Source organism: Vespa crabro, chromosome 19 (genome assembly GCF_910589235.1).
Source record: "Vespa crabro chromosome 19, iyVesCrab1.2, whole genome shotgun sequence".
NCBI lineage: Eukaryota > Metazoa > Arthropoda > Insecta > Hymenoptera > Vespidae > Vespa > Vespa crabro.
The window spans coordinates 3412501-3432500 of NC_060973.1; the positions used below are offsets into that span (position 1 = coordinate 3412501).

Below are 20000 nucleotides of genomic sequence, written 5' to 3' on the forward strand. Positions count from 1 at the left end.
TCCTTTTTCCTTTCCTTTCCTTTCCCTTCTCCGTTTTCTTATCTTTCTCCTGTTTTTTTTTTTCTTTTTTTTTTCTTTTCTTTTTCTTTTTCTATTCACTCTCTTAGCTATGGCCAACAATGTACCATACATTAACCACTTAAAGTGAAGAAGTATATTATGTCTCGAGGACGTTTAAAATCAGTTTTGTAATATATACTGGAACTCACAAGCACTATATGCCGTTGTACGTCGAGGTATGAAACAACTGGGTGCAACAATTCGATTGACATTAAGTCGCCCATCCTTCCGTAATCCTGGACCGTTTCATAAGCGGTCCATTTTCATAATCTGAACTATTTCCTCCATTAGCAGCACTAGCAGCATGACTCGTCGTTCTTATATCACCAACCGTCCCACTACCTGGTGATGGTAAATTTGTTGGAGTTATACTACCCGAGTGGGATGGAGGTGGATTACTGCTCGGTCTGCTCGATACTAAATTTAATGTCTGAGGGCCGGCATGAGGTACATGATGTGGAGGTGGTGCACCGGTACTAGACGAAGGACCGACGTTCAAGTTTGTATGATGCAAATTACTGGCGTTGCTTGGGCCTCCACTCGAACCACTGTTACCTCCATGTGGATCTCGGGGTGGACTTATCGGTTCACTTTTTATTTTCACTGGTAATGGCGACGTCGATGGCGGTGGAGTGCTGCTCGAGACAGCTAAATGAGGAAGACCGCTGTAATCGAAATAACGTTTCAGTTTTAACCCGAACCAATATGTCTTTATGATTCATATCATTTCTTTTCTCTTTCTCTCTTTCTCTCTTTCTCTCTTTCTCTCTTTCTCTCTCTCTCTCTCTCTCTCTCTCTCTCTCTCTCATTCTGTGTGCGTGTACGTGTGTGTACGTAATTTTTTTTTTTTTATTTGCGAGTAAGTGTATCTTTACATTTTGTGTTAGTTAAACAACAGTTAAATAAAATAATAAGTTTGTTATAATTTCGTACAAGACGTACCATCGTCTCGTACTTCTTTTTTAATTCGTGACTATACTTCATAAGCTGATTAACAAGCATATGGGTCTATGCATCGAATGAATGATTAATTAATTTATACGACACCGGAGATTGTATAGTACATGCGTATTAGTAAATGGTACGAATAGATTTGTCTTACGGAAAAAAAAAAAAGAAAAAAAAAAGAAAGAAAAAAAAATGACATGCCAAAAACCATCGTCGTGAAAAAAAACTATAGAATTCCAGTGGAACTTAAGTTATTTAATTAAATTATTTAATTAAATTATTATTAAATAAGTAATTAATTAAATAGATAATAATAATAATAATAATAATAATAATAATAATAATAATAATAATAATAATAATAATAATATCGCGTGTGTTAATAAATTTTATTCGATGACAATCTTTAAAAATCTTGGAACTTAATGAGAGAATTCATTTTATTTATCAAATTCATATCCATCTGGACAAAAAATAGTTTCTTTTCGTAAATATAATTATGAAATATGATTTACCTGATGCTGGACATGGTGGCTGCTGAATACATTGATAAGTCATCAACGTACCTCTGATGAGACCATGCAAGACTTCCTAGATCTGAGGAATAGTCCGTTGGACCAAAACTGGAATATCCAGCTGGTACCGAAGGTGTCTGTAATGCTACTACCGGTGTGTTCAATGCAGATTGTGTGTGACCACTCTGTAAATCCAAAATATACCGATTTAAACAAATAAAAGAAAAGAAACCAATAAAAAAGGTAATACTAATAATAATAATAATAATAATAATAATAATAATAATAATAATAATAATAATAATAATAAAATTAATTGAACCCTTGAATGCATGTCATCTTATTCATTTTATCTTCATTGATTTAAAAAATAAATAAATAAAAAATAAATATACAAAAAAATAAAAAGGAAAATGTTATAACAATGAATTGTCTATAAAAAGTATAAATTGTTATAAAATATCATTGTCATTATTGAATGATCATAATTAATCAATATGACTCAGGTCATAATTGATGTCTGCTTTCAGTATATTTGTATTTAAAAAAGAAATAAAAAAATAAAAAAATAAAAAAATAAATAAATAAAAAATAAAAAAGAATGTTATGACAATAAATTTTGTACAAAAGGGTTATAAAATGTCATTGTCATTATCGAATATGATCATCAATTAATCAATATGACTCACGTCATAATTGGTGTCTACTTTCAGTATATTTATATCTAAAAAAAAAAAAAAAAAATAAAAAAAAAAATAAAAAAGTAAAAGAATAAATAAATAAAAAACGAAAAAGAATGTTATGACAATAAATTTTGTATTAAAGGATTATAAAATGTCATTGTCATTATCAAATATGATCATAATTAATCAATATGACTCACGTCATAATTGGTGTCTTCAGAAAGTGGTTGTGTGAGAGGTGTCGGTATAACTACTCGAAGGTTAGCTCTATGAGGATGTGGTGGTGGTGGAGGTGGTGGTGGTTGTGGCGAATGCCTTGATGGATTACTGCCTTTATTCGCGCTACCTCCACCAACTCCAAGTGCTGGTGAAGGTCCTGGACTAGGTGATCCGCCTAACGGGGAAGCTGATGGAGGATAACCATTACTCATTTCTAACATTCCTCCTGGTGGATAAACTGTAAACAGATAAACAGATAAACGTTTTAGGTGATAACATTTTCTTCTTTCGATTTCTTAGCTCTCTCTCTCTCTCTCTCTCTCTCTCTCTCTCTCTCTTTTTCTTTTTTTTTTAATTCAAATATTACCTGAATCTGTTTCAGACGATGAAGGTCTGGGAGAAATGCTCGTATGTGCCATCTGAGGACTAGATCCAAGAAGAGATTCACCATAACTATTCACCGGCACAGTTACAGGTAATGTGTAATTAGATTGTCCCATCCCCTGTAATCAAACATTATACTTGTAATTTACTTTCTACTGTATCATGAAAAATTCGTGGAAATCATCAGAGTTAATCCGGTTTCCACTCGAACCTTATAAATTCTGCAAATTAAATATGAAATATGGTAAGGAACGGAGACAATTGATACGATCGAAAAAAAAAAAAAAAAAAAAAGTTTCGATATTCTATTAGGTTGATTCATAAATAACTACTATTATCAGTTAATAACTAATTAGAATAAAATGCATCTTATTTAATTATACATCGATCCAATATAAATATGATTCTATTTTATAATTAGAATTCGTAATTGCATCATTTTGCATTGTATTAGATTGTTCGTACATTATTTGCGAAACTTTTTTTATTGAAAATTCCGACATTATAAAATAATGCCATTGTATGAAAAATATTATGAAAGTATATTTACTAAGTTAAAATATAATACACAAAGTATTAGCGTCGTTTATTTTGAGAGATACGGAGTATGTTAAATTCCAAAATCATTTGTCGGTCGACTGGAATAATTTAAAAAAAGGAAGAAAAAAAAAAAAACGAAAGAAAAAAAAAAGAAAAGAAAAATAAAAAGAACTAAAAAAAGATAAAAAGCAGAAGAAGAAGAAGAACAAAGAAAAAACAAAAAAGAAAACGAAAAGGAAAAACTTTTAAAAAGCAACACCTAATTGCAATTGCAAATTATTCTTATTTACGAAACGTCAAAGAAAAATTTTTCTAATGCGTACATTAGATCGACCATTCGAATTTAAACGTACGAAATATTGAAAAATTATTTACCAATCAATCCAATCATTATTGACTTTAACAAATGAATGTAAACAGATGAATAAAAAAAAAAAAAAAGAAAAATGAAAAATAATAATAAAAAAAATAAAAAACAAACAAAAAAACAAAAGAAAGAAAAAAACAGACGAAGAACGTTTCGATAGTAAAGAAGAGAAATAGCATTTGCATGTGACTCGATTATGTACGGCGATCACGTACCCTGGTGCCATTATGCTGGTGCCTCTGCATCATCATCTGAAATTCTTCGTCGATCTTGGTGTATTTCGCCTCGGTACGCGGGGTAAGATTGTACTCGATCGCGTCGGGTTCCGGACTCTCCGGAGACATGGCACCCTTATGTTCCTTCTTGTTGAGCGCCTGCAAGTGTCAGCAGACAGGTTCACGTGACCACACCGCCCGAGGGCACTCAACCTTCACATGCACGTTAATTTAACACCAACACACACGCGCGCGCGCTTATCCTAAGCGCTTAGAGGAAACGTTCGACCTCGCGACGACGCGTGTATTCGCAGGTGCAAATTATAGGCGTGCAGCGAACAAAAAAAAAAAAAAAATAAAAAAAAAAAAATAAGAAAGAAAATATATATATATATATATATATAAAAAACAAAAAAAAAAAAATAACAAAAGAAAGAAAGAAAAATACAATTCAAGATAAACTAAACGCAACTCTATGAATGAACACGTCCCTCTTTCCCCTTCTATCCTTCTTGTGTAAAAAAAATTGCAAAAGGAAATGAGGGTTATAAAGTGTCTAAAGAATTATTAATTTCAATCAATATTTTTTTCCTATCGATTAATATTATCCATTAGTTTGAACAGAATTATAAATAATTCGATTTTATTTTTAATTACGTTTCTTTTCTTTCTCTCTGTCTCTCTCTCTCTCTCTCTCTCTCTCTCTCTCTTTTTTTACATCTTTCGTGTACATTTTTTTCGAAATTATCTCTCTGTATATATATATATATATATATATATATATATATATATATATATACTCATAAACTATTGTTAAATTTTATTCAAAAACATTGCTTTCCTTCCGAATAAACCCTGTAATTAATTCTTGTTACAAATGAAGGAGAAAAAAAAAAAAAGAAAAAAAGGAAAAAAGAAAAATAAATAAAATTAAAACAAAGAAAAGAAATATTCTTTCTTCAATTTATATTCATTCTATTATATTCATACTAATACGATCACGAAATTTATTTCCTTTTACTTTTCTTTGATAAATCATTTGTGAGAAATGGCCTTGCGAATACCATGACCTACATTGAATAATTTTCAACATTTCAAAGATTTCTCATCGCTGCAGCATATTCCGATGTATTTGTGTGTGTGTGTGTGTGTGTGTTTATGTGTGCAATGTGTGATAATTAATTACATCCTATTCTTATTTACATCATTAACAATGTCGCGTACATGTTGACATAAGATCGCCACCACGTGTTTCTCGTTTGATCGCTAAAATCGTTCGGTTTCACTTAAACAGCGAGAAAGAGAGAGAGAGAGAGAGAGAGAGAGAGAGAGAGAGAGAAAATTAGTGCTGTAGTATTGTGCATATTCGTCATATTATTAATCGTCGTTCATCTCTCTCTCTCTCTCTCTCTCTCTCTCTCTCTCTCTCTCTCTCTCTCTTTTATTTTTCTTTTCTTTTTTTTTTTTATTTTTTTTTTTTTAATAAAATCAACGAAAGACAGAGAAACACGTTCTCTCTTCTAAACAGACATCGATTCTACTTCGAGTAAAACCTGTTCCGACTTTATGATCGATTCCGATCCGCTTCGAGGAAGACGTTTTGTAAGAGAGTGCACTTCCAAGCGGGCCTTGGCATTACCTTTCGCAAGAGGAATTTAACGATCTCAACGTGTGTCTGCTAACTCTTTTAAACATTCACGTCTACCATCTCAATTCGATGCATCTCTATATCTAATTTATCTATCTTTATATATTTTTCTTTATCCATTTATACATCCCACCTCTTTTTCTCTTGATTTTCGACATGTCAATAATTTTATTTCCATCCACTATAACTCTTTTTCTTTTATTTAATTTCATTTTATTTCATTTTATTTCTTTTTTATTTTCTTTTCTTTTTCAATTAATGAATTTTATAGGTGTTACATTATCAACGAGACTGTTTTCAATCTGTTAGAATTGTACAGGACGAGCGTACATATTGATCATTAAGAAACGACAATTTTTTTTTTTTTCTGTATTATGACGTCATGTATTTGTGCAATAATACAAAAAATTGCCATACGTGACGAGTATACTGCTCGTATAGAGTTAATAGGTTAATATTGTCATGAAGATAATTTATGTATACATATATATATATATATATATATATATATATATATATATATGCTTTTTCTTGACTTTTATACTAACATTTTGGTTTATATAATATTGTTTTTATTCGCAAAATTTATTACGTCTTTTTATTTATTTATATCTCAAGATCTATATTATTTACTTTTCTTTTAATATCTGTTTAATTCATGGATTTCACATAAACAAATCTATTTTAATAATAAACATTTTATTTATATTCTATTAATTTGTTAGCACGTTTACAATCTATTATACATAGTTTTTGTTTAATATGATTTTATTATTTTGCTTTAATTAGTGAATATTTTATATATTCATATTATTTACATGTCTACGTTTAATATTATCACAAACATAGATATATCATATATATATATGTGTGTGTGTGTGTGTGTGTGTGTGTGTGTGTGTGTGTGTGTGTGTGTGTATGTCTATTTATCTATTTTTCTCTTTCCATGTTGAATTTATACGAATTAATTATATTCGAAGCACGAAGATCAACACGTCGAGTACAGTACGCAGCATACGAAATTAACAAAATTTCATTCGAACGAATTATTCGAATACTTGATACATTCATCTGTATATCTCTCGATTCTCGATTAATTCTCGAATATATGATTTCTCGTTCGAATTGTGAAAAATTAAATTTATCATATATTCGAGCGTTCAATCATAATTTTCTCGCGAAATTATTCAAGTTACTTCCGTACGACAAAAAAAGAAAAAAAAAAAAAAAGAAAAAAAGGAAACATTATAATAGATAACAAAGATTTATACAAGTAAATACCTATCGGACTTATCTTTCAATCTTTAAATTTTTAAACAGAAAGAAGATAAATTTATCTTGACAAACTGTTTTATAAGTTCATCATTTATAAAAAAAAAAAAAAAAAAAAAAAAGACATTTTTTAATTGTTACATACGAACAAAATTTATTTTTAAAAGTCAACTCTTTAAAATATTTATCTAAATTTATCATACAAGATTGACTCATTAATATGGACAACATTTAAACGCATTTATTTAACGAAGAAAAATAATAGTAGATTTTTAATTTCTTTTTTTGTTTATTTTTTTTTTTATTTTTATTTTTAGTTAAATGTGAAAAAAAAGGAAACAAAATTATTTTTAAAACGTCAATTCTTTAAAATATATGCCATTTAATTTTCTTACACAAGATCGATTCATTAATACGGATAACACCTACGTATGTGTACACGTTCATTTATCAAAGAAAAAAAAAAAATCGTAGATTTTTAATTTCTTTCTCTCTCTCTCTCTCTCTGTCTCTCTCTCTCTCTCTTTTTAATAGTTAAATATGAACAGAAATTTATTTTTAAATGCCAATTTTTCATTTCATTTTATTTTTTTTTTTTTTTATTTTTTATAAATATCTATCAATTAATTTTGGTTACATAATATAGACTATTCATTAATATGGGATAACATTTAATTATCGAATATAAGAATTGTAGAATTTTAATTTCATCATTCTTTCTTTCTTTCTTTCTTGTTTTCATTTTTTAATTATTCTCGTTCATTCACGAATAAGAAAAAGATATTCGATTGAAATGTCGTAATATACTAAAGGACCTAATATAATATCGCTATATAACTATTCCTACAAAGTGCAGCGGATAAATCGACTCACCTCGATGATATTCTTGTTGGTGAGGGACTCGTGGGGTTCGTTGTACTCGGTGTACTTGAGGAGAACCTTGTCCATGTCGGTGCTCGCATACTGGTACAGCTTGTTGCTCGAACTAAAGATAATCAGCGCAATCTCGCAATCGCATAGTACCGACAATTCGTACGCCTTCTTCATTACCCCGAATTTCCTCTTGTTAAAGGTCACCTAGTGTGCAAACAGAGAAATCATTTATGTCAAATGTTCTATTCTTCTCATTGATCAAATTAAATTAAATCTATTTCAAACGTAATCACGATATTAATGCATTTATAAATGTAATACGAATTCAATTTCCCGGTATTTATTTATTTATTTATTTTTATTATTATAAATAATGAAAAAAGAAAAACAAGAAACAAAAAGAAGAAAAAAGAAAAAATAAAAATGTAATCTCTTGATATAGGGATGAAACGGAAAGGTGTCAGGTGTTCGGTGATTTAACAAAATTTTTTCAAACTTTCTTCCAAAAAGCTCATAATACTTTCTCTCTCTCTCTTTCTCTCTCTTTTTTTTCTTTCTCGAAGTAACTTTACCATTTGAATAAATAAATAAAGAAGAGCCTAAAAAGTTTTCGAAGAAAGTAGTAGGTTTTTTCAAAATTTTATCTGAGAATTTTCCTTCAACCCTGTATTTCGATATTACATTTAATATATTTACATAAATATCCTATATGTTCATTTCAATGAATAATGAAGAGAAGAAGAAAAATCAATCTCTCTGGTTGACAAACTTTAATTAATTTTAATTATAACTATAATTAAACATTCATTTCAATTATAATTAACTTTTTCTAAAGCTTTAATTGACCATAACTATTAATTTAATTTTCCTTTTTTCTTCCCCTCCCCCCCTCCCTCTTGAAAATTGAACTAAATACCGAAGTTGAAATTGTATTAAATTAAAGGAAAAGAAAGAAAGAAAGAAAAGGAAAAGAAGATAAGAACGAAAAAAAAAAAAAAAAAAAAATGAAATAAAATAAAATGAAGGAATATGTAAAAAATAAAAGAAAAAAGGAAAAGAGAAAAAAGATGAAAAATGAAAAATGAAATAAATCTCGGTTAGAATTGAAATCAGGAAAGGAAAAAAAAAAAAAAAAAAGAAGAAAAAAAAAAGAGAAAAAAGAGATTGGGAAAGGAGAATGAAGAGAAATACGATTGAAATGATGGAAATATCGATTTTCCATTAATCATTCTTCACAAATACCTGACGGTTCCGTTCGTCCGTGATGCGCGAGATCTGAATCTTCTTCCGACCCATTGTTGCACGATGTCGTCGAGAAGAAAGAGTTTCTCAGAACCACTGGATGGAATATTAAAAACGCTGAAACGAAAAAGAAGAAAAAAAAAAAAAAAAAAAAAAGAAGAGGACGTTAGTTTTTACCACTTATAATTTTTATGAGGACTTACAAGTTATAATTTATTATCGAGAGTAAACAAAATATATATATATATATATTTTTTTTATATATATAAAAGAGAAGAAGGAAAAAGAAAAAAAAATTATCACCAATGAGAAAAAGAGAGGGAAAGAGAGAGAGAGAGAGAGAGAGAGAGAGAGAGAGAGAGAGAGAGAGAGAGAGAGTGTGAGAGAAACAGACAGACGGAAAACACGATTCACTTTGAAAATGCAAAGCATACACGACAGAACTAGACCGGCACTTTAAATTCTAACGTTGAATAGAAGGAGCTTTTGCATATGTCTCTCGCTTTTACGTATCGATTCGATATTCTCTATGTGTGTGCATGCATACAAGACAACGCGACTAGTTTACAAAAGTTCAGTAGCACTTTTGAACAAAAGGCAGAGTATGATCAGTCGATTCGGTAAAGAAGAACAAGAAAAAAAAAAAAAAAGAAAAAGAGAGAGAGAGAGAGAGAGGGAGAGAGAGAGAGAAAGAAAGAAAGAGAAAAAAATTCCCTCTCTGAAGTAAAAGTGAAAGAGTGACTATAAGAAAGAAAAAGGAAAAAAAAAAAGAAAGAAAGAGAAAAAGAGAGAGAGAGAGAGAGAGAGAGAGAAAGTGATAGAAAAAAAAAACAAAAACAAAAAAGAAACCAAAATTAATTATAATATTTATTAATTTTATGGATCTCTCTATCAATCGACCATGTCGATTAATATTATGCTCTTAAGATGAGAAAAAGTGAGAGAGATGAGTTAACGAATGCGTTGGGATTGTTGTTGCATGACCTTGAGATAATATTCAAGAATATAAACGCGTGTGTAAGAGAATAGATGAAGACACGAGTAGAGTGTACCGCCGAGAACGCATAATAATTATTTCCCGCGTCGCGTTGCTTTTATAATCGTCGTATTAGAAAGAAAAAGGAATATAAAATCGACAAGGGGATAAAAAAAAAAAAAAAAGAAAAAAGAAAAGGAAAGAAAAGGAAAAAAAGGAAAAAAAAAGAAGAAAAAAGAGAAAAGAAAAAGAAAGAGAGAGAAAAAAAAGTAAATAAAAACAAAATAAAATAGCGGAGGACAAGGAAAGAATAACATAGTTGTTCTATCATGTCAGTGGCAAGAAAATTGCAACTGTGTTATCTATGCGATATAGAAAATGTTAATGCCTACGTACATACGTATATTGGCAAGTATCATTGTAGAATAAAGACAGAGAAAGAGAGAGAGAGAGAGAGAGAGAGAGAGAGAGAGAAAGAGAGAGAAAGAGAGAAATATAGAAAACGTTTCCTTCTCTAAGATAGAAAGAGAATGCTTAAAACAGCAGACTTCTACTACCACTAGACAAGCAAAACTTGTTATGCTAATCGCGATAATTCATGCGTGTTATTTTAATCGTTTCGCCTTTGTATCCAAGCAATCAGTTTCAATTTAGTCGACTTCTTTTCTTTTTTTTTTTTTTTTTTTTTTTTTTTTATTATTTTTGTTTTCTTGCTTTCTTCCTTCCTTTCTTTTTTTTTTTCTTTCTTTTTTTTTTTCTAATCTAATTTCATCCTAATCTTTCATCGATGAAGATTCGTGAAAACTATATCCCTTTTTCTTTTTTTTTTTTTTTTTTTTTTTTTTTTTATTATTTTCTCTCTTTTCCTTCGTTTCTTTTTTTTTTTCGTGAATTTCTCATATCATTGTAACGAGTAACGAGCGATTAATCAAACAAGTATTTTACGTTAGATCATAGAATTAGATCGATGTGGAATGTTAGAATAGGTAGAAAACGTAATTATGTCTTTCGAAATGAATGGAACAATGCGGAGAGAAACCAACCACCACTGTCCGTTATCTCTCTCTCTCTCACTCACTCTCTCTCTCTCTCTCTCTCTCTCTCTCTCTCTCTCTCTCTCTCTGGAGTAAAATGTATCAACTCTCCTCATTGACATATCAACGTGAAAATGTTAAAGGCTATCTTTTTTCCCTTACCAACGAACCGTTCTATCGTTCATTTGTACATTGTTCCTGTTGAATCATATTCAGAATAAGTACTCTTCTCCTTCGTGGGATAATATAAACAGTTATCGGAGTTTATTAAAATTTAACATTTATTGTTTTAAAGAAAAAGGAGAGGATAAAAAAAAAAGAAAAAAGAAAAAAAAAAAGAAGAAAACAGGCAAAGAGAGAAAGAGAGAGAGAGAGAGAGAGAGAGAGAGAGAGAATGTCATCAATTGAACAAAATCAACTTTTCTTCCTTCGTTTTTCTTAGAAACGAAAGACAACTCTAATCGACTCCTTTGTCTCGACTAAAAATTAAGATATAAACGTCTCGTGAACCCAACCAACTCTAACCAACCAAGAGAGAATTACGTAATCTTTTTTTCTTAATTACAAACGGCATCGTATGGCCGAACAAAAGTAAATATACAGAACGATTGACGTCGGTGATGTCAGATCGAAGAATGAACAAAATAACGTCTCTCTCTCTCTCTCTCCTCTCTCTTTTCTCTCTCTCTCTTCTCTCTCTTTTCTCTCTCTCTCTCTTTCTCACTCTCTCTCTCTCTCTTTCTCAAGCGCGAGTATGAAAGTAGAGATAGTGATAATTGATCGGACCCATAAATGTAATCAAGACTGTAATACACGAACCTCGATAGATATTTCCCGAAAGGGAATATTTCATCTAACTCGTGTGTATTTTTCTTTTAGGAAAATATAACTTTTTTCTTTTTTTCTTTTTTTTTTTCACTATCTTACCATTCATTCATTCATTCATTCATTCATTCATTGATTCATTCATTAATTCATTCATTCCTTAATTTATTCATCCATCCATCTATCTAATCTATTTATCCTATTACGATAAAAAGAAAGAAAAAAAAAAAAAAAAAAAGAAAAAAAAAAATTCTTCGTATAAACGCACAATAACTAAATTATATATAGCTTATATTGTACTCTTGAAATATAATAGGCTCTGGCGGAAGTTGTAATTTCATTAAATGAAATCGGTCTAAAAACACACACACAAACACAAAAAAGAAAAAAAGGAAAAAAAGAAAGAAGAATAATAGAGTTTCGAAAAAGAGTAATTGATATTTAAAATCGTCTAGAAATTTTTCGCCCACCTTATACATGATACGGATGGTTATCGTTAAAAGTTGGATGAAGAAAAAAAATGAGTGGGAGTGAGAAAGAGAGAGAGAGAGAGAGAGAGAGAGAGAGAGAGAGAGAGAGAGAGAGTGAGAGTGAGAGAAAGAGAGAGAAAGAGAAATTTATATTTTAAAGTTTATAACTCCTATGGAGTAGCGACCAGTTTCGATGGCTAAATCTCGTACCACGTTGGCTTATGTAAACACAGTAGGAAAATCGTTCCACCGTCATACACAATGTTACTCTTGGAAGTAAGCCCATGCCAATCAATTTTTGCGATCGTCCTCCTGGCTTGTTCCAATCTTTTCAGATAAAACAAAGTTTAGTTTTTCTTTCTTTTTACTTTTTTATTTTTTTTCTTTCTCTTCAATATTTCTTTATTTACCTTTTTTTTCCATTCCTTTCCTTTTCTGTCTTTTTTTTTTTCTTTTTTCTTTTTTTTTTTTTTGCGACGATATGATCAATACCTCATAATTAAATTCCTACAAGGGATAAGTTTTGATTTGAAGTCGAATTTATCGAGGAATTGAGAAAAAGAGAAAAAAATAGAAAATAAAAACAAATGAAAGAAAGAAAGAAAGAAAGAAAGAAAGAAAGAAAAGAAAAAAATGTAGGGTCTTCGTTTATTGTCTCTCTCTCTCTCTCTCTATCTCTCTCTCTTTCTCTCCCTCTTTATTTCTTCAGGTACCTATGTAACACTACTTAGTTCCAAAGAGAATTCTCTAGTGGCATACACGTTCCTGTATCGAAACTATCGATCAAGAACGGCTTCGGCGTCACGTGGGAAGAATTCAGCATGGGGCAAAGCGCGTTCTATGATGTAGAAGGTATATTCTAGCGGAGGAAAGGGTGAGACAAATTATTACACTTCACCGTCATTACTATGCCCTAAATGCGTAATACACGGTTCACGGTATATAGGAAAAGACCTTTTCCTACGGCACATAAACGCCACCATAAAAGCGATCCTTGCGGATCTTCGTCGTGATAACAGTTTAGTTTCTTCAAAGAACGAGACACCCCAAACGATCGACTCCGAAAAGTCAATCTGTCGAACCTAACACATTTTTTTTTCCCTTTTCTTGTTTACTTCTTTTCTTTTCTTTTCTTTTCTTTTCTCTTTTACTTTTTGTTTTTTATTTCCACTTTATATACCACCGGATCGTCGATAAAAATTTAACGTGAACTAATAATTCAATATTTATCATTCTATTGAACCTATCATCGTATTTCGTCATTATACATAGCAACATTTTCGTCGATGGCAAAATTTATTTATCTTTCTTTTTTTTCTTTCTTTTTCTTTCTTTTTCTCGTTCTATTCTCTTTCATTATCAATTATAAACGATAAATCGTGTACGATAAGAATTCGATCGAAATTATTGTTATTAATAATAAGATGAATATCATTTTCTTTTTCTTTGTTTTTCTTTTTTTTTTTTTTTGCTTTTTTTTCGAACGTTCGATATTAAAGGAAAATAAAGGAAAAGAGGAGGATGATAATTAACAATTAAAAGAAATGAAAAGAAGAGAAAAGGTAAGAGAAAAAAAAAAAATGATGAAATTATCAATCCCATCGAGATAGATCTTATCTTTATAAACGACGTTCCATATCATCAACGTCGTCGTTCGTTTCGCAAATTCCTTTTGATTGAATACATTTTCCGCAAGTTAGCCCTCGCTTACGTATCGCAAAGTTGTCATGCCGGTTAAACAAAGGGTGCGCGTTCGAGCATCGCGTTAGCAGGTTGTTACAAACAAGGTTTACCTTAACTTCGTATCTCTCCCTTCTTTCACGCTCCCTTTTATCGCGCGAGCCGTGCGAAGACGTAGAAAAAAAAAGGAAAAAAAAAAAAAATAATAAAAATAATAATAATAATAATAATAATAATAAAGAAAGAAAACACGTGCGATTCGTCCGCGTTGTGTCCCGTTTATATCGTTAGTTTTCTTATCCACGATTTTTTTCTCTCCGCTCTTTTCTTCTTTCGCTCAACGTGTAAAATCCATGGAAGAAAAAAAAAAAAAAAAAAAAAAAAAAAAAAAAAAAAAAAGATAAAAAAATTAGCACGATGGATCGCGCGACAAAATTCGAATCTAAATTTTATCACGGAGTTTCTCCTAATGGATTTTGTTGGTTAACTAAAAATGAAAAAATAAAAAAAAAAAAGAACAAAAAAAAAAAATAAACAAAAAAATAAAAAGGAACTCTAGCTAGAGATAGTCAACTCTAACTAACTAGCTAGCTAGATGATAGGTATGTAGCTCATCAGCTCTCGTTCGCTTGTTCTCTTTCAGGAGAATTTTTTTTCTTTTCCCTCGCTAAGTACGCTGATAAATATAGACATTAATTTCACGGTCGCATAAGTTACTAAAGGGGATGTATAAAATATGAAGTTAACGTTGATGATCGCAGGCGAAAGCTCTTCTTGCGCGTTACGAAAAAGTATTCGATTCATTCGTTTCGATCGGGACAAAATTAATAATAATAATAATAATAATAATAATAATAATAATAATAATAATAATAATAATAATAATAATAATAATAATAATAATAATAATAAGAAAAGAAAAGGAAAAAAAAATAGAAGAAGAAGAGGAAAAAGAAGAAGAAGTGGAGAAAAAGGATAAGAAGAACGAATTTATTTTACATTTGAGTTTATCTTAATCCAAGAAGAAAATGGTCTCACGCTAATCGACTTTGCATTCGACCGAAGAATGTCAGCAAAAACTGCGGTTTTACTGATTCGTTCATTAAAAAATGATCGTTAAGTGAATAATGACCGGAGAGATAGTAAACCGCATAAGTGGCAATTAATTATCGCACATTTATTATTCTGGAATATTTTCTGCGATAGGATAATCGGCGAATGTATGCGATACAATTACTGATTGGACATACTCAGATAATACACACACTCTCTCTCTCTCTCTCTCTCTCTCTCTCTCTCTCTCTCTCTCTCTTTCTTTCTTTCTCTCCTTGTCTCCTTCTCTTTCGACAAACTTTCTTAAATCTGCTGATAAAAAGAAAAAAAAGAAAAAAAAAAAAGAAAAAAAAAGAAATGTCAAACACAAGAGACACAACGAATTAATTTCATCGCACCTACTTCTTTTCCCCTCTCCCTTCATTCTCCACAACACTCAAAAACAAAACTCATACAATTTTCCTTCTATATTATCCTATAATAATAATAATTAAATTTACATTACCTCTTTCCCTATTAATTCATTCATTCATTCATTCTATCATTAATTCACTAGTCGATGAATAATTACGTACTTATCTAGGTGAGGAGAAAAAGAAAAAGAAAAGAAAAAAAAAAAAAAGAAGAAGAAGAAGAAGAAGAAAAGAAAAGAAAAAAAGAAAGAAAAAAGAAAAAAACGAAGCGATCTAGTCAAGAATTGCATAACGAATATAAATTTGTATATATTTCATTTATTCGAATCGATCGAAATCATTAAATTCGAATTTTTCTATGAACGATAAAAAAAAAAAAAAAAAAAAAAAAAAAAGAAAAAAAAATTGTAACATTTGTTATCTCTGTTAGACGGACGAAGAAATAAAAGAGACGAACGAAAAGAGAAGATACTTAGCGCTAGACTAGAGCGAATTGACCTGCTATCGGACTAACATGTAATGTCGTTCTAATCGTACACGCACTTGTCAGCATAAAACGCAAACGTAAACATGGATTCTTGAAGCCGATAAGCCAGCCGTTCGATATATAACACCGATATACGCGACGTCTGACAGGGTGCCACACTGCCGCAAGAACGCGAACGTCCATACACACACAAATACATATATATATATATATATATACATAAATATATATATATATATATACATATATATCATATATATAAAAACGTTCCTTCCTTGGCTTCGAGACTCCGTTCTAATTCTAACTCGGTGACTATATTTAACGGGTGCTTTTCATTCATCGCGAGCACGCGATAACTCAACGATTCAAAAGCGCATTAAGCGCGGCAAATATTCCGTTATCGTATATAGCGTGAACGCTTTAAAGCACGTGCCCTTCGAAGGGCTCGCTTCGAACTTTCCATTTCTTTTTTTCTTCTCTTTTTTTCTCCCCTCTCTCTCTTTCTCTCTCTCTCTCCCTCCTTTTCTCTATCTCAAAGTATTCTATATTTACATGTACATATTTACTTACAATATTTCGTAAATGTTTACTTTTAGAGGGAAAAAAAAAAGGAAAAGGAAAAAAAAAATATATTGACAACGATAAGATCCTACCCTTTACTCCCTTTCCCCGCACAGCAACAACAACAAGAATAATAATTTAAAAAAAAAAAATAGACAAAAGAAAAAAAATCGTCGGTAATTTAAAAAAAAAGAAAAAAAAAAAAAAAAAAAGTAAAGGCAACGAAAAAGGGAACGATAGGAATAATGACGTGAAAATATACGACTTGGTGGTGGTATATTAGCAAGTCTAAATGAGCGTGCACATATGTAATACTCGGTTACTTGGATAACATCGTTACTGCAAACATATAAGATATGCTTGCAAATGCATTATAAATACGCTAATCCGTAGCTATGGAAGTAAAAGTGAGTTACCAGACGTATCTAGGCAAAGGTACCAAGGTACTTACTTTGGCTCGATACTATAGGTATATACTATATATGCATGTATATACTTAGATAACTACATATATTGTATAGAATGATATCAAAGGAAAAGAAACGTATCCTTGATATAAAAAAAAAAAAAAAAAAAAAAAAAAAAAAAAAAAGAAAATAGAAAAAGAAAAAGAAATGAAAAGAGAAAAAGAGAAAAAGAAATGAAAAGAAAGGGATGTAGAGGAAGTAGCTCAACATTTTTTGCTTTGTGTTATATTTCATGTCATATGTCCATGTCTTTTATATATATATATATATATATATATATATATATATATATATATATATATATATATATAGGTACATACGTTCTATATACACTTCTCTCTTCTCATTCGATAGAACGCGTAAACCCGCTGAGAGATCTAGGAAGAGTTCTAGCAACGTCGTCGGACGTACGATCGAATTTGGTTTATTATACAAGAGCTTGCAAGCGAGTGAGGGTCAGCGACCAGCTCGGTGACCTGCACCAACTTACTCTTCTCATGGCTTTTTTATACCATGCTGTTTGAATTGAGCATAGAAAATCGTTTGTTTTGATCGTTCGTTCGGTCATAATGAAAAACATTGATGAGCACTTTTTCAAAATTATCATTCTTATTATTCTTTCTTTCTTTCTTTCTTTCTTTTCTTTTCTTTTCTTTTCTCTTTTCTTTTTTTTTTTTACCCATTTATTTTTCATCAAAAGCAAATAAAATAATTTAAATGAACGATTGGATATATGATCGATAAATCGGACGGACTAATTTATATGATTAAAAATGAATTCTTCCAAATTGAATTGATCAAAATTTTCTCTCCTTCCTTGCCTTATTTTACATACAATATTTAGCTGATAATAATAATAATAATAATAATAATAATAATATATATATATATATATATATATATATATATATATAAAGAAGAAAAAAGTAAGTAACAAAAAATTGAAAAATTATTTATGAAATATTATAGTATAGATATGAAACGTGATAAATCTAATAAGTAAAAAATTTAATTTTTCCTTTAGAAGTATCATACTTCATAGAAATAAGTTATACGAAGGTATGAAAAGAAAAATGAAATTATCTAAATTACGATCATCGATAACAAGTAGTTTATTTCTTAACAACTATAGCAATTCCAACGAATAAGATATTATAAATTTCTTTTTTCATAACATTATTATTATTATTATTATTATTATTATTATTATTATTATTATTATTATTATTATTATGATTATCATTTTTTGTTTCTGAACAAATAAAGTACATCGTAAAAGGGATTATCAATCGTATTGTACATTCGTAATCTAATCTAATAGACGTCGTCCTTGCAATTGCGTGAAAATATATCAAAGGGAAAAGAAAGAAAAAGAAAAAGAAAAAAAAAAAGAACGTAAACGAAAGTTATCTGAAAGAATTATCGTTTAACAAAAAAAGAAATAAAAACAAATAAATAAATAAATAAATAAATAAAAAAACAAAAAGAAGAAAACGGGAGTTGGGAATGGGGATGAGGATGGGGATGGGGATGAGGGTGAAGGAACGAATCGAGATCGGACGAGTTTCAACAACTTGACTTCTTACATACCTACAAAATGAATTTCAAAGGATCGAAAAGCTTAGAAAAGGCAAAGCCCGGCATCTACGTCACGCGAAAACGAGGCGACATGCAAAACCTTGACTTTACGGCTTGAGATATAGAGACTAGAGGTTGGGTGTAAGAAAAATTTGCATGCATTCGCGTGTCCACCGAGACCTCGTTTTTAGTATTGAGTCGTTTACCGAATACCTAAGTTAATGAATGACGATCGAAGACTACCATTTTCTAAGGGTTTTCATCAAGATCAGATAAAGTCGGTACATTTTAGCAATCATAAATTAATTCAATTAATTAATAAGTATCATCAAAATTTTCAACGTTATATATATATATATATATATATATATATATATATATATATATATATATATATATGAGGATAGATTAAACATAACGCAGCGATATTGTTTATTGTCCATTGTTTTCAATAAATATTTTCAATAAATATCATTTATTATATTATATTTATGATAAAAATTTCCCTAATAAAATAATAATAATAAAAATTTTCAATATTTCATATCGAAATAAATAAAATAAGTATTACAATATATATTATACATAATATTCCAGATGCCATTGGTTTAGCCAAGAAATATATGTCGGAATTTTTTTAGTAAAAAAAATTTACTTATTGACCAATCTAATACATATGTATATATGCACACAAGCGATAAGAATCTTATCTCGAAATGTTGAGGAGTTAGTATCGTCCCGCAAAAAAAAAAAAAAAGAGAAAAGAAAATAAGAAAGAAAGAAAAAAAAAAAAATAAAATAAAATAAAAGAAGAAGAAGAAGAGAAAAAAGAAAATATAAAAAGGAAAGGAAAAAAAAAACAGAATAAAAAAAGAAAGGAAAAAGAAAAAGAAGAAGGAAAAGAAAAAGAAAAGAATATTTATCTTCGTCGAATTGAACGAATCATAAATGAAGCTCCGAACAATCAGAATGACGAGCACAGTTATGACACACAGTAATCAGGGATTTAAGGAGACTCTCACGAGCTCGTTTGCTTTACGATTCACTTTCAATCGTTCTACTTGTTCTATGGATTACAGATGATACTCAACGCGCAAACAATTAGAATTCTTTTCAACTTCAAGGAAAGATTTTCAATTCGAGATCGTAGATTTTGTAATAAAGAATAATATCTTGGGTAATTCATTTGATTTTTCTTTACCCTATCTAACCTTCTTGCCTTTCAACCCCTTCTCTCTCTCTCTCTCTCTCTCTCTCTCGTAAAGAAAAAGAAGGAGAATGAAAGGGCGGTGGGGGGGGGGGGCGGGGAGGAAGAAAGAGAAGAAAAAAAGAAAAAAGAATTAAAAGAAGAAGAAGAAAAAGAAGAGGAGAAGTAAAAACAGAAGAAAAATGTTGAGATTGTTTCCACATCACGAATTGGAATCTCTCGTTGCGATTAATCTAAGCAACACAAAGGCGAAAGTGTTTATGCAATTGTGTGTGCATGTATG

General features: G+C 30.1%; 1 protein-coding gene across 7 annotated transcripts in view; it reads right to left on the reverse strand.

Moving 5' to 3' along the window:
- Nucleotides 1-20000, reverse strand: part of LOC124430793 (myocyte-specific enhancer factor 2) — a 61253-nt gene that overhangs the window by 157 nt on the left and 41096 nt on the right. For 4 of the 7 annotated variants that reach the window (XM_046977840.1, XM_046977838.1, XM_046977837.1 and 1 more), the window contains 7 exons: nt 8967-9083; nt 7725-7928; nt 3932-4090; nt 2793-2928; nt 2407-2663; nt 1524-1708; nt 1-725 (listed from right to left, as the gene is read on the reverse strand). The exon at nt 1-725 is cut by the window's left edge and continues 157 nt beyond it. In XM_046977840.1, the coding sequence (XP_046833796.1) occupies nt 272-725; nt 1524-1708; nt 2407-2663; nt 2793-2928; nt 3932-4090; nt 7725-7928; nt 8967-9020 (1449 nt within the window). In that variant the 5' untranslated portion in view covers nt 9021-9083 and the 3' untranslated portion in view covers nt 1-271. The remainder of the gene's footprint in view (nt 726-1523; nt 1709-2406; nt 2664-2792; nt 2929-3931; nt 4091-7724; nt 7929-8966; nt 9084-20000) is intronic. The other 3 variants (XM_046977842.1, XM_046977841.1, XM_046977844.1) reach the window with 3 other exon arrangements.